Raw genomic sequence first — 14,489 nt, forward strand, 5'->3', positions numbered from 1 at the left:
GAGTTAGTGTGGGTGTTGGGAGCCAGGTGCTAGTGTCAGACCACCCTGAGTTTGAATCCTGTCTTTGCCCTTACTAGCTGTGTGACTTGGGCAAGTGACTTCCCTGAGTAGCAATTTCCTTCACCATCTGTAAAATGTGGTTAATAATGGGACTTATCCCAGGCTGTTGGGAAGGTAATGACACAATATATGCAAAATGCTTTATACAGTTCCCCAGGACAGAGAGATTTCTCACTGATAATAAATGACTGTGTAAAGCTTAGCCTGCCTTTCTGATTCGTAGCAGAAATCTCTAGAAATAGGATGAGTTTCTGGGTTCAAGGGCCTCAACGATGATACAGTTTGTCAAAATTGAGAGGAAGATTTCACCAAGATCCCCAGCACCACAGCTGTTCTCATGTGGCTCTATATTCTTCCAGGCCCTGTTTACGCAGAACAATTTTTAAGCATTGTAATTATAATGCTTGCACAGTTTGCTTAATATTACATTGTCAACATTTTCCTGGAGGCTAAAGCTGTCATTGGCATTTGCCATAATTTGCTTAACTATTTCCTTACTGCTGAATATCTGAGCAGTTTAATTTTTCATTCATTCATTCACTCATTCATTCATACATTTGCTATATTGAATGCCTACTCTCTGCCAGGCACTGAACTAGGCATTGGAAAATGGGATCACCAAGAAGAGTACACGCCTTGCTTTTGGCATTTGGATTCTGGCCAGTGAGACAAACCATTATAAGTAAACTAGAGGCTCAGTGCATGAATTTGTGCACAGGTAGGGTCCTTCGGCCTGGCTGGCAATCAGGTCTGATTGGGCCACTGGAGGGAGGAACCATGGGAAGTTGGCCTGCCTCTGGAGGTTGGCTGTGGGAGCGGACTGACCACTAGGGGGCAACTCCTGCATTAAGCGTCTGCCCCCTGGTGATCAGTGGGTGTCATAGCGACCGGTCGGCTGGTCGTTTGGTTGTTCGGTCACTTAGGCCTGTATATATATAGATAGACAAGTAAATCTCTATCAGCAGTGGTGTGTACTGTGAATGAAAAGGAGACACCTACTGGTGAGACCTATTTTTAAAACATTTGTATATATTTCAGAAGTAGTCCTAGTCCCTAACTCTAATCTGCTCTTGCTCCTCAGCAGCCATAACTGAGGCTTCTCTTTGGGGAATCCCATATGGGGTTGAATTTTCCACTAACATATATTAGAGCTTCCTGATAAGCCAGAGCTTTCAAACCCCTGACACTGAGCTCAAATAGGCCTTGTTTCCTGTTCTTCCTTCCTCCAAGGCTTGTGTTTCAAACAGTCCAGCCTGCTCCCCATCCCCCATCCCCCACCCCACCCCCAAGGCTTATGATTATCATCATCTTAAATCTATGTGCACTGAGCCTTTTCCTCACCTTCCCTCAACACAGGGCCACCACTAGCCCTAGGATCCTTTGAGCCAATCAGCAAAGGTGCCCACTTTGGGCAGACAACGCCTTGAGGGGTGAGTCTTGTAGGGCAGAGCACAAGTTGGATATCCACTCTTGTGAGGCCTCGTGGTTCACTTGCATGACTCTATAGGGCAGCCCTACCCACAGCCTCGGGAATGACCTCCTCGCCTACCTTCTGTCTTCCTGAGTCTTACTCCATCAGTTTATGTTCTATATCTTATGTGAAGTCTTATCTAGCATCCTAATTCACAGTAAATCCTTCATTCCTTGAAGCCCTGATTTTTGACTCTTTGCTTTATTTGGTACTTAATTGTGTACTGCCTTATGATTCCTCTTGTATCATTATTTCATCTGAAAAGGTCTGATTTAGATTGAGAAATCAGAGGTATCTCTATAGATATGTTATTTACACTGAATGCTGAAGAAGTGGGTAGAGATCTATCGAAAGAGTGTCCCAGGCAGAGGAAGGGCGAGTGCAAAGACCTCGATGCAGAAGATGTATTAGATATAAGGCCAAAACGAATATCTTTACATGAAATGGCCTATGCAGGTTTGACAAATGAAGTGGAAGACAACTTACTAAGTTATGAATTCATACTACTTTATGAGGCAACCTTTGATCTAGCCCCTGGAAATGAGGCTACAGAGATTAATCAAACCAGACATATTCCTTTCCAGACTAATGGAGGAGGCTAAGATGATTTCAGTAGACAGACCCTGGTGGGAGGTTATGATGCATGTCAGTAGAAGGGTAGAGAGAGTAACTATTTCTGCCTTTGGGGACTGAGGGAAGCTTGATCAAGGAGACATCCAAGTGGGGTCTGACATAGGAGTTTCCCAGGCAGAGACACAAAGGGAGAGGAAGTCCAGGGAGTGCTCAAAGGGATGGAGGCAGGAGAGAAGAGTGATTTCAGAGCGTGGCAACCAGGAAGGGTTAGGAAAATGAACATGCTCGGACTTCATTTGTAGATAGTGGGATAGGGGAGGTTCCTAAGCAGGAGAGTGGCTGGTCTGGCTGCAGTGTGGAGAATGCATAGGAGTGTGGAGTCAGGGAGACCCATGAGGAGTCTGGTACAATGACCCAGGGTAAACGCTTGAATTGGGACAATGATGATGAGAATGCATAAGAGAGGACAGATGCAAAAGACATTTTCATGTAAAATCTATAAGGCTTGGAAACAGACTGGTTTTTGGAAGGCTGGGGAGAGGGTGAGTTAAAACTTTGCAACTTCCAAACATGGATGACTGAATGAAGGTGGTGCCCCTTGCTGAGACCAGAAATACTAGGAGGAGAGATAGGATTTTGGGGAGTAGGTTGGTGGAGAGAGACTGGGGAGCTGTGAGAGCTCCTCTTTGGTACCATGGACAGCGCCAAGGTTCTCCAGAAGCCTTGAGTACAGCATGTAGGGCAGTGGTTTTGGACTCTGGCTGCCTTAAAATCAGCAGAGGAGCTAATTTAACATGCAGGCGTCCCGGCCCACACAGATGTTCTTCCTCAGCGTCTCTGGCGCCCCTGGCGTGCAGGGGCCTGCATTCTAAATAAGCACTCCCGGTAACCCAGGTGCAGGTAGGTGATGGGCTGACTGTACTTAAACACTGAGATAAAGCCCTCTCCTTGGATTGGCTTTAAAAACACCTGAAACCCAAAAGAATTGAAAGCAGGGGCCTGGGAAGGTACTTGTGCACCCGTGTTTATAGCAGCATTAGTCACAATAGCCAACAGGTGGAAACAAACCAAATATCTTTTGACGATGGACGGAGACAATGTGGTGGATAGATACAACGGACATTATTCAACTTTAAAATGGGAAAGAACTGTGAGACATGCTACAGCATGGATGGACCGTGAAGGCATTGTGCTGGGTGAAATAGGCTGGTCACAGAAGGACAGACACTGTATGATTCCACTTCTATGAGGTACCTCCAGGGGTCAAGTGCATGGACAGAGAGCAGAGCAGCAGCTGCTAGGGGCTGGGGGGTGGAGAATGAGGAGTTATGGTTTAATGGGTATAGGGTTTCAATTTAAGAAGAAAAACTTCTGGACGCCCTAGCCAGCTTGGCTCAGTGGATAAAGCGTCAGCCTGCGGACTGAAGGGTCCTGGGGTTCGATTCCGGCCAAAGGCACATGCCTGGGTGGTGGGCTCGATCCCCAGTGGGGCAGGCAGGAGGCAGCCGATCAATGATTCTCTCTCATCATTGATGTTTCTCTCTCTCCTCCCTTTCTCTCTGAAATCAATAAAGAAATAGTTTTTTAAAAAAAAAAAAGAAGAAGAAAAAGTTCTGGAAATGGATGTTGGTGATGGCTGGTGCACAGCGATGAGAATGTACTTAATGCTATTGAACTGTACACCTAAAATCGGTTCAAATGATAACCTTTTTGTTGTTTATTTTACCACAAAACCCGACATAATAGGAAAAGTAGTGGTTAATGCCCTCAACTTGAGAAGGAACCTGCAGGGCTTCTCCATGGCTTCCCCCGCTCTGGGTGGGGGCTCTCCCAGGAGCAGCAGGTGCTTCTTCACCGGAAAGCTGCTCCCTCAGGGCCTGGACTTGTCACGTCCCTCGTCGGGCTGATGGTGCAGTTCCTCACAATGGGAGAGGCTTTGCCTCGTCCTTCAGACTGGCCGTCGTCCCAGGGCGTGGTGCGGGGGTGGGGCCTCTTGGTGGAGCGCTTTGTCTCTGCTCCCCAGGCCCAGGCTCGGGAGCCGCAGTGGTGCCCAACACTTTTCTACGCTGCATGTCGCCTCCAGCGGCTCGGAGCTCTGCGCCCTGGGCCGGCTTGCGGGCGCCGCTCCTCCCTTCCCCCGCCCCACGTCCCCCCTTCCCCGCTTTGCCCTCTTCCAATATGGCCGCCGCCGCCTCTGTGACCGGCCTGGTCACGTGGTGCCGCCGCCTGTGAGGTCGCAGAGGCTTGGACGGCGGCGATTGTCCCTCCCCACGCGCCGTCCAGAGGCGTCGACTGCCCTTGTCAACCGGAGCCTGAGCGATCATGGCAACGGGCTCGGGCGGGGAGCGCGTGGCAGCGGCGGCGGCAGTTCGGTCGCGGCCCGCGGCGGCGGAGCAGCGGCGGCGGCGGTGGCAGTGGCGCTGGCACCGGCCCTGAGCGCCATGCAGCGGGGCAGCTCCGACAGGGAGCTGGCGGCCGGGTGGGAGGCGGCGGCAGCGGCGGGGCCAGTCCGCGTGGACCCTGGCGCGTCCGGGGAGCCGGAGCGCAAGGCGAGGGAGGAGGGGGCCGCGGCCCGGGCCCCGGCGCAGCCCGCCGCGGCCGAGGAGGGCGACGCCCGTCTCCTCCAGCGGCCGCCGCCCACGCCGCCCGGGTTCAGGGTGAAGCCGGCGCCCGCGCGGGGCCTCGGGCCGCAGGGGAAGCCCCGGGGCAAGGGCCGAGGCGGCAAGCGGAGCCCGGGCCGCCGGTCGGACGAGTGCTACTCCGTGCGGCCAGTCACCGTGGACAGCTCCAAGGCCAGGACCTCGCTGGACGCCCTGAAGATCAGCATCCGCCAGCTGCAGTGGAAGGAGGTGAGGCGGCCGCGCGCGGGGGCCGGGGCGCGGGGTGGGCGGGCGGGACGAGCCCGCGGGAGCCGGCGGCCGGGCCCGGGGTGGGCGCGCTCTCCAGTCACCCCCAGAGGCTGTCGGCCCCGCCCGGTGAGCTGCCACTGCCGCTGGCTCCCCTACAGCTCTGGTCCCAGGCGCTCAGCACCGGTCCCCCCACTTTGGAGACATTTGTTTATATGTCTGGCTCCTCCACTAGCTTGTGAGTCCCGGAGGCCTGGAACCCCCTCTCTTCCGCTTTTTCATCCAAGTTATATTTCTGTGTGACTTTTGCGCAGTGGAACAGTTTGTACTTTGTAGGCAGACAGACCCGGGTTCTCACCGTGCCCCGCCGCTTAGCCATGTGACCTTGAGCAAGTTGCTTTGCCTTTTCAGCCTATTTCGTCCTCTGTAAAGTGAGGCTAATAATACCTATCTCACAGTTTTGTAAGTATTCTATTATTGTAGCATAGCACAAGTGTGCAATAAATACCATACTCGCTTCCTCCATCACCATTATGACCCCCCCACCCCCCATCGCCGGCGCCATCATCATCATCCTCAGTGTAGGCACCGTATTTTATGTCCCAGGGCTTGGCATGCAGCAGGTGTCAGTCAGTGGTGGGTGAAAGGGTGAAGGAAGGAATGGGTTATTTGTTCCTGAACCCGTTTTTGACCCGGTGGAGGCTGGAATGAAGCACCAGTGACATCCAGTCATGTCTGTTGCAGTTGGCTTAGGCCGTGGTCGGCAAACTGCGGCTCTTTGGCCCCTTGAGTGTGGCTCTTCCTAAGCCTTAAGAGTACCCTAATTAAGTTAATAACAATGTACCTGCCTATATAGTTTCAGTTTAAAAATTTTAGCTCTCAAAAGAAATTTCAATCGTTGTACTGTTGATATTTGGCTCTGTTGACTAATGAGTTTGCCGACCACTGGCTTAGTGGATAAAGTCATCTGACTTTATTTGCAGCTTCTAAGAATATTTAACTTGCTTTCATGTGTGTGAGGATTGTGATTTAGGGTAGTCGAGTTTGGAGACATAGGCCCACATGGTCTGCTGATGGGACAGGATCTGCCACAGGCAACTTGAGGACTCGGGGACTTAGCCCTGAGCTGTGGCTGTGGTAGATGTCCAGGAGCAGTTATGAAGTTGGAACATGCATAGAGATGGCCACAGAAAGGATGGATGAGGTCACAGGTTTGATGTCCCAGCAGGAAGGAGTCGTGTGATTTGGAGGGAAGTTAAGAATCAGGCAGGGCTGACTTCCAGGTAAGTAGAGGTTAGCCATTGGGGAATAACGCCAGGTGGCAGGGTCCTCAGCCTTGGGGCTTGGGATAGAGGGGAGGACTTTCAAGCCTGGGACTCCTGGAGAAAGTGAGGGAGGACTCCCGGTTCTGGACAGGGTCCCAGGTTCACACACCAGAGATCTGAGGACCAGAACAAGATAAAATTGTAGAACTCATCAGTGCCAGAGTCCTGATGAAGAGAGAATCCAGGGACTGAAACCAGGCCACAGCGCCAGGCAAGCTGATTGGCCCAAGCAGGGCCTGCGCATAGCTTAGCCCCGTGGGAGAGAGAGATGTGAAGCTGGCTAGATCTTGAGAGCCAGAGCCAGATGGACTCAGAAATCAGCAGGCATACATGCCAGCCCAGGTTCGTTCACTCATTCCGTAAGTGTGCACGGTGGATGCTGGGCCCTGCGGATCAAAGATGCTTCAGATGTAAGATACTCTTGCCCTCCAGGACCTTAAAGTTCAAGGGATAAACACAAGTGAAGAAACACTGCAGTAATCACAGGGTCTTTGCTTCTGCTTCCTGCAACCCTCTTTTCCCAATTAGGTGTATGTCTGACTCTGTCACTTCAGATCTCTGACCAAATGCCACTTCCTCAGACAGGCCTTGCGTGCTGATCCCTCTGTTGATCCATGCTCTTTATCCCCCCCCCCCCCCATAGCGCTAAACTGTACCTCACACGGTATTATGTACTGTTTGTTTATTGTCTGTTTCCCTCATTAGAATGTAACCCATGAGGGCAGGGGTTTTATTTTATTTACCTCAGCTGCTTGGCACATAGAAGGTGCTCAAAATCTTTATTGAATGAATGAATACGTCATGTGATGAGTGTTTCTCTCTCTTTATGTAAAGTTGTATGTGTTGTGGGAGGTGGAGGAGGGCCACTCAAGGAGGGCTTTCTGGCGGGGAGAGATGGGAGCTGAGTTCTGAGTGCTGAAAAGGAGTAGGCGTTATTTAGCGACTGTGGACTCCGATCCCTGGTAGAGGAAGTATTTGGGCAAAGCAGAGGTGTATTTGGGGTGCTGTTTGGTTGAATCATTGAGTGGGTGGCACAGTAGTGCGAGATGAGGCTGGAGAAATGGCAGGGCTCAGATAGTGTGCCACACTGTGGGATGTGGCCTTTTTTTTTGGAAGGCTATGTGAGCACTACAGAGTTTCTTCCATGAATTGGCTGTGATGTCTTGGCAAGGGCATTAAATGTTTTAGGCCTCAGTTTGCCTGTCAGTCGGATGGAGGTGGGTTGCACTGGTTCAGTGGTTTCTAGTCTCTCTTCTGCTGCAACCACATAATGGTGGTGTTACACTACCTGAGACCCTTGCACTGGCGAAGCCAGTGGGGTGGGCAGTTTCCAGGGCACTACTGGTAACCGCCCTGTCCCCCTTGTGTGAGTAGGGATGCTCATTCTAGTATATTTTACATCATAATTCACTTACAATAGGACTTTACTATTAGATGTATGATTAATTACGTCATGTCATTGTCTCCTATTAGTCAGTGAGATTCTGAGGACGGGTGGTATCTGACTCGTGTCCCTAGTGCCCAGCACAGTGAGGGTTTTCAATGAATACTCACCAAATGACTGAATGAAATACTTGCAAAGGAGCCCATATCTCATCTGAACTTAGAACAGCCATGGGCAAACTAAAAAAAAAAGACCCTACCCTTTTATGTAATGATGTTTACTTTGAATTTATATTAGTTCACACAAACACTCCATCCATGCTTTTGTTCCGGCCCTCCAGTCCAGTTTAAGAACCCATTGTGGCCCTCGAGTCAAAAAGTTTGCCTACCCCTGACCTAGAATATAGAGTTTGAAAAGTGCCAGACTAGGTAAGCTTTAAAGTTTCTTCCAACTTTAACCCTGATTACGGCATTCTTAGTACCGGTTACAAAGTTGACTTCATGACAAGTAGCCCGCATGTAAACCAGGTCCTAACAAGGTGCCAGCACATGAGCTCTCCGGGCCTCGGTGTCCCATCTGTTCCAGGGTGACGTTGGACAAGATCATCTCTAACGCTCAGCACTGACATTCTAGCAGCAGGAACATCTACTGGGGGCTGCCGTGCAAGGAACTGAGCCAGTGTCCCTAGCATGACATACTGTACTACTGCTGCAGGATTGAGGGTGCCCAGTTGGCCAGCTTTGGCAGGTGGTGGGTGGGTAGCCCAGGCAAGAAATAAGGTCATAAATACCAACCAGGGTGAAAGTTCTGTTTCCTCTTTTGAGTGCATAGTGAGGGGCTACATGACACAGTCCCCTTAGTAGGGCAGCACCCGGTCAGCATGTGAATTCACACATTTGCTCAGCTACAGGGCACAATCTCTCTTCCTCCTTTACTTTTCTTCATTCCACATTCATTTAACAACAGTAAGAACAACTATAACAAACCCTTGTATACCTCTTACCCTGTCAGACACTTTTCTGAGCGTTTTACATGCATACAATGATTTCATTCTCCCAACACCCCAATATAGTAAATACCCGATTGTCTCCCTCTTACAGAGGAGGGAGTTGAGTGCACAGAGGTTAACTTATCTAAGGTCACACAGCTGGTAAGTGGCAGAGCCAGCATTTGAAACAGGTATTTCATTTGAAGCCAGCCGTCAGTTCTCTTTTCCCCCTGCTCCCTTCTGGCTTTCTGTCTGCAGACCTGGCTTAGGGGTTGCAGATACAGATGTGACTGGGATTCATTCCTTGCCCTCCAGCAGTGCCCATTGCAATCTAGTCCAGGGACAGACATACCCACAGACTATTACAATCTAGTATGGGAGTTGAGTGGGTAAAGGGCATTTCATACAGGGTAGGAACAAAAGCAAGGAGTAAGGATCAGGTTTTATATGTAGGATGGGATGCTGGCAGCTTAGGGAGCATGTGGGAGAGTGGCGAGGGAGGGAGAAGGAGCTGATCACAGAGGATGCTGAAAGGCTGTACCAAGAAGCTCGCGCTTCTGCCTGGATGTGGTCACAGGTTCTTTCCACATACAGCCCGGGCTTCCCTTGCCCACTCTCAGTCCCAAGTGAACCACGCCAAGTGATGATTCCATTTCAGTCATGTCCACTCTGGTCAGGTCTAATTCAACTGTGCCCATAGCCTTAAAATTTGTTTGAAAAGAAAAATCACATATGTTAGCTCTGTGAACTTGGAGATAAGATGTAAGTTTATTGTAGAATAGGAAAATCATGTTTACAGGGTCACTACTGAAGTTACAACATGAAAGAGAGGGATGGTTTCTGGCTCATGGTAGATGATCAAGAAATATTTACAAAATTGTATGGTCCACTTCCAGTCACGTGAGCTTCTCTCTTCATCTCCTGTATATTCTTTTGTGGTTTCCACACACTCATTAAAGAAAACCTTAGGGAGAAGGCGCCTCAGAGAATAGATGCCACTGTCGTTGTGAGCTGCCCTCCCTGGAGATGTAGGTTGTGTATATGCGCACAGTGGTGCCATGGACACCGGCTAATGTGGAAGAGAGATTTGATAGAGGGACCTTTGTTGTAATAGTTTGCACAAGCCCTGTCCCAAGATCTATTACCGTGTGAGCTCTTTGTTTCAGAGACTCCAAACCATGAGGACAGTGACCATGTTTCTCTATTCCAGATGGGCTGACACCTCTCCTTCTGCATCACAGCACCTCGTGCCTTGCTGCCTCAGCTGCTGTTTGTGTACACATTTGTTTCCCTGGGTGTGTTTGAACCATTGTCTAGTAAATTTTATAAATGCCCCTTGAGCCCTTAGCAGGCATTTCTGATGGCGCCTTCTCTTCTCCCATCTGCTTCTGTGTCATCTGAATAAAGCCTTTTCATCCTTAATGGAGCTGGAAGAAGAGGGTGGTTTCCCGCCCCCCCCCCCGCCCTCCCCCCCCCCCCCCCCCGCCATGCCATCATCCACAGGTGTAGTGTTACTTTTCCAGGAATTCCTTTAGTCCTCTGCCTTGGACTCTTATGAAGGCCAGCTTCCATATTGCTCATTATGCTGGTAGGGAGATTTTATTTCTCTTTGTGTTGGAACTATGAATTATTGGAATTTAAGAAAGCAACAGTGGAAAACTTTCTGGATGTCTGAGGTTATTTACAAATTCCTTTGTTCAATTTCCCAAAACAATATGTGCTTATAAAAACATATGCAGTTCACAAGTATATAAAATAAAAAACAAAATCCCTGCTCCCCACTCTCCATTCCCCTCCCTTCTTCCCCACCATTTCTCCTTGGAGACAACACCCGGATTACAGTTCAGTATGTTTCTTTTCAGATTTTTTTCTAATTCCTGTATGCATCAGCATAACTAAATTGGGCTAGGGCAGTGGTCGGCAAACTGCGGCTTGCGAGCCACATGCGGCTCTTTGGCCCCTTGAATATGGCCACGAAGTTTCAATCACACTGTACATGCGCACCTGCACGTGGTATTTTGTGGAAGAGCCACACTCAAGGGGCCGCAGTTTGCCAACCACTTGCCGGGAGCCGGTCCATCCTTGCTGTTTCAAGGGACCTGGCATATATGGCATACTGTTCTTAATATGTTTGCTCCCCTTAGCGCTGTGTGTTTTAACCAAGGTCACCTCTCCGAGAAAGGTTGAATCCCCAGGTAGGGATTTTTCCCTGAAGTCAGGGAGGGGATAAAACCCCTCAACTAAGTGCCAGGCGGGTAATTAATCACTTTAACTATGAACAATCATGCTTAAGCTACATAATCTTTACTCCCTGGAATGGAGATAAGAAACACCCTAACCTTTGGAATAGAGATTGATGGGATTGAATCAACTGGTATAAATACAGATGTAACAAGACAGCAAGACACAGAACTTAGGAGACAGGGCTTGGAAGACAGGACCAAGAGAGACAGAGCCTAGGCACAGAACCTACACAGAACGTTCTCTAGAGACAGAAGAACTTCGCTGGAGAGAGCATGCCGGAGGATCCTGGACAGGGACTGGCCTCGGAGCCTGGAGGCAGAGCCTGGCGAGAGAGCATGGCAGGGGATCCTGGACTGAACCTGACTGCAGAGATTGGCAGGAGAGCCTGACTGGAACCTGGTGACTGAGCCTGGCTGGAGAGCCTGGACGGAGTCTGGCTGGAGAACCTAGCAAGACAACATGGACACAGAACCTGGCTGGAGATCTGAAGCAGAACCTCTCTGGAGATCCTAACCAGAACTTGGCTGGAGATCCTGGCTATAGATCCTGGCTAGGCTGCTGATCAACTGAACGCTGTCTCCATGTCATTCCTTCTTCGCCGACTCCGTCTACGCCTTTGGGAACCCCTGGACCCGCTGGGGTTGGACTCCAGCAACCACTGGGCTAGGGTAACCAGCAACCACAAAATATTAGTGGCTTAAAAACAAAAGTTTATTGCTCGCTCACATTTAAGGGTTCACTGTGGGTTGGTGGAGGTGGTGGTGGGATATGGGGTTCTCATCCATTTTGGTTATTCAGAGACCCATGCTTCCAGCTCATCAAAATAAGTCACTGCGGGAAGGGAACATGGGAAATTGTGGCTTTTTTTTTTTTTTTCAAATATATTTTATTGATTTTTTACAGAGAGGAAGGGAGAGAGAGAGTTAGAAACATCGATGAGAGAGAAACATCGATCAGCTGCCTCCTGCACATCTCCCACTGGGGATGTGCCCGCAACCCAGGTACATGCCCTTGACCAGAATCGAACCCGAGACCCTTCAGTCCGCAGGCCGACGCTCTATCCACTGAGCCAAACCGGTTCGGTGAAATTGTGGCTTTTAAGACTTCTCTCCAGAAGTGACTGCTCACATCTTATTCACCAAAGCATGGCTGACTTCAGGGGGGCTGAGCTGTGCTGTCCTCCCCTGAGGGTGTAAGAGAAGAATCTGAATATCTGTACCAAGGACCACTCTATGGCTATACTAAAAACCATTGAACTATACACTTTCAATAGGTGAATTGTATGGTATAGAAATTATCCTATCTAATAAAGAGGGAATATGCTAATTGACCCTCACGCTATTGCAAAAGATGGCGGTTCCCACAGCTAATAAGGAGGGAATATGCTAATTGACTGCCAGCCCTCAAAGATGGCGGTGCCCACAGCCACAAGATGGCGGCGCCCAGTCCTCTCAGCCCTGCCAGGGTGCCTGCCTCCGGAGTCCCCCAGTCCCCTCAGCCCCCCAGCCGCCAGGGTTGACCCGAGGCATAGGTAAGCCTCGGATGGTGGCTACCTAGCCACCCAGGGCCGCCTGAGGCTTAGGTAACCAGGGCCGGCTGAGGCTTGCGCTGCTGGCAGTGGTAGCAGCATAGGTGTGATGGGGCATCACTTTCCCCTGATCACTGGGTCGCCTTCTGTCCCTGAGAGCTCCAGGACTGTGGGAGGGGGCAGGCTGGGCTGAGGGACTCACCCTCCCGTGCATGAATTTTCATGCACTGGGCCTCTAGAGTATTTCAATAAAGCTGTTGAAGAAATGCTACGAGTGTACCCAGTTCTCGTCATTGAAGAATGCTTGTCTCCTAGGTTGTAATTGGAAATACGCTTTAGAAACTCAAATTAGTCCAGTGCACCCTGTTGTTAATTCTGCATTGCAATATTGCCTGTTATTGGTATACTAGAGGCCCAATGCACGAAATTCATGCAAGAGTAGGCCTTCCTTCCCTGGCTGGTTTGGCTCAGTGGATAGAGTGTTGGCCTGCGGACTGAGGGGTCGCAGGTTCAATTCCAGTCAAGGGCATGTACGGTTGCGGGCACATCCTCGGGATGGGGTGTGCAGGAGGCAGCTGATTGATGTTTCTCTCTCATCGATGTTTCTGACTCTCTGTCATTCTCCCTTCCTCTCTGTAAAAAGATCAATAAAATATATTTAAAAAAAAAAAAAGAGTAGGCCTTCCTTCCCCCAGCTGCCAGCACCGACTTCCCTCTAGCCCCTAGGACCCAGACTGTCTTCCCTCCGGCCACCCGCAGGCACCCGGGACCCAGGCTGGCTTCCCCCATCATGCCCCTGCTTCATCTTGAAGGATGTCTGGAATGACATCCAGAAGACATCTGGTCTAATTAGCATATTACCCTTTTATTTTTATAGATGGGCTCTTTGGTTACCTGTGTCTAATGGAATCTTGTCCTGGTGGCATAAAGTAGTGGCAACTGTAACAGCTACTTACTTTGTTTTTGTGAGGGTTAACTTGAATATTTACCTAAAGAGTAAAGTTTATGCTTCTTATGAGGGCTCCATATAATTTTTTCTGCCACCTGAGATGCAGTATAGCATGGTAGATAAAACCTTGGGATTTGTAGCCAATATAATGTTAGGCCAATTTTATTCTGAGCCTTAGTTTCTTTATCTATATAACTAGGGGTCTCTCAGCCTGACCTGCATCCTCTCACAATCTGGGACCCCTTTGGGGATCTTGGACTGCTGGTTTTGGCCTGATCCCCACAGGCCAGGCCGAGGGACCCCACCGGTGCATGAATTCATGCACCGGGCCTCTAGTATGCATATAAGATCTTTGGTTAATCTCTTCCCACCCTCCCTCTTTCCCCCTTCCCTCTGAGATTCATCAGTCTGTTCCATGTTTCTGTGCCTGTGTGTTGAGCATCTGCCCCTTTGGTGGTCAGTGCATGTCATAGCCACCAGTCAAATGGTCAGACAGTCACTTAGGCTTTTATATATATATACTAGAGGCCCGGTGCACTAAAATTTGTGCACTTGGGGGGGAGGGGGGTCCCTCAGCCCGGCCTGTGCCCTCTAGCAGTCTGGGACCCCTCAGGAGATAACGACCTGCTGGCTTAGGCCTGCTCCCGGGTGGCAGAGGGCAGGCCCAATCCCTAGGTGCAGCCCCTGGTCGGGCTCAGAGCAGGGCCAATTGGGGAGTTGGGGCGCTGCCCCCTGTCATGCACAGAGCAGGGCGGATCGGGAGGTTGTGATGCCACCCTCAGTTATGCTCAGGGTAGGGCCGATTGGGGGGTTGGGGCACCGCCCCCTGTCACACTCAAGGCAGGGTCGATGGGGAGGTTGCGGCGCCACCCCCTGTCACGCACAGAGCAGGGCCAATCAGGGGGTTGGGGCGCTGCCCCCTGTCACGCACACAGCAGGGCCCATCAGGGGGGTTGGGGCTCCATACCCTGTCATGCACAGAGCAGGGCCCATCAGGGGGTTGGGGAGCTCCCCCCTGTCACACACAGAGCAGGGCCCATCAGGGGGTTGGGGAGCTCCCCCCTGTCATGCACAGAGCAGGGCCCATCAGGGCGTTGGGGAGCTCCCCCCTGTCACGCACA

The 14,489-nt window shown here is 50.5% G+C and overlaps 1 protein-coding gene across 1 annotated transcript in view; it reads left to right on the forward strand.

The window, feature by feature from the left end:
- Positions 1-3,932: 3,932 nt before the first annotated feature.
- The window catches only part of TTLL11 (tubulin tyrosine ligase like 11), a 197,399-nt gene continuing 186,842 nt past the window's right edge, over positions 3,933-14,489 (forward strand). Inside the window, 2 exon segments of the mRNA XM_059657768.1 lie at positions 3,933-4,220; positions 4,223-4,953. Of these exon segments, the coding sequence (XP_059513751.1) occupies positions 4,175-4,220; positions 4,223-4,953 (777 nt within the window). The 5' untranslated portion in view covers positions 3,933-4,174.

Source organism: Myotis daubentonii, chromosome 11 (assembly GCF_963259705.1).
Source record: "Myotis daubentonii chromosome 11, mMyoDau2.1, whole genome shotgun sequence".
In the NCBI taxonomy this organism is placed as follows: domain Eukaryota; kingdom Metazoa; phylum Chordata; class Mammalia; order Chiroptera; family Vespertilionidae; genus Myotis; species Myotis daubentonii.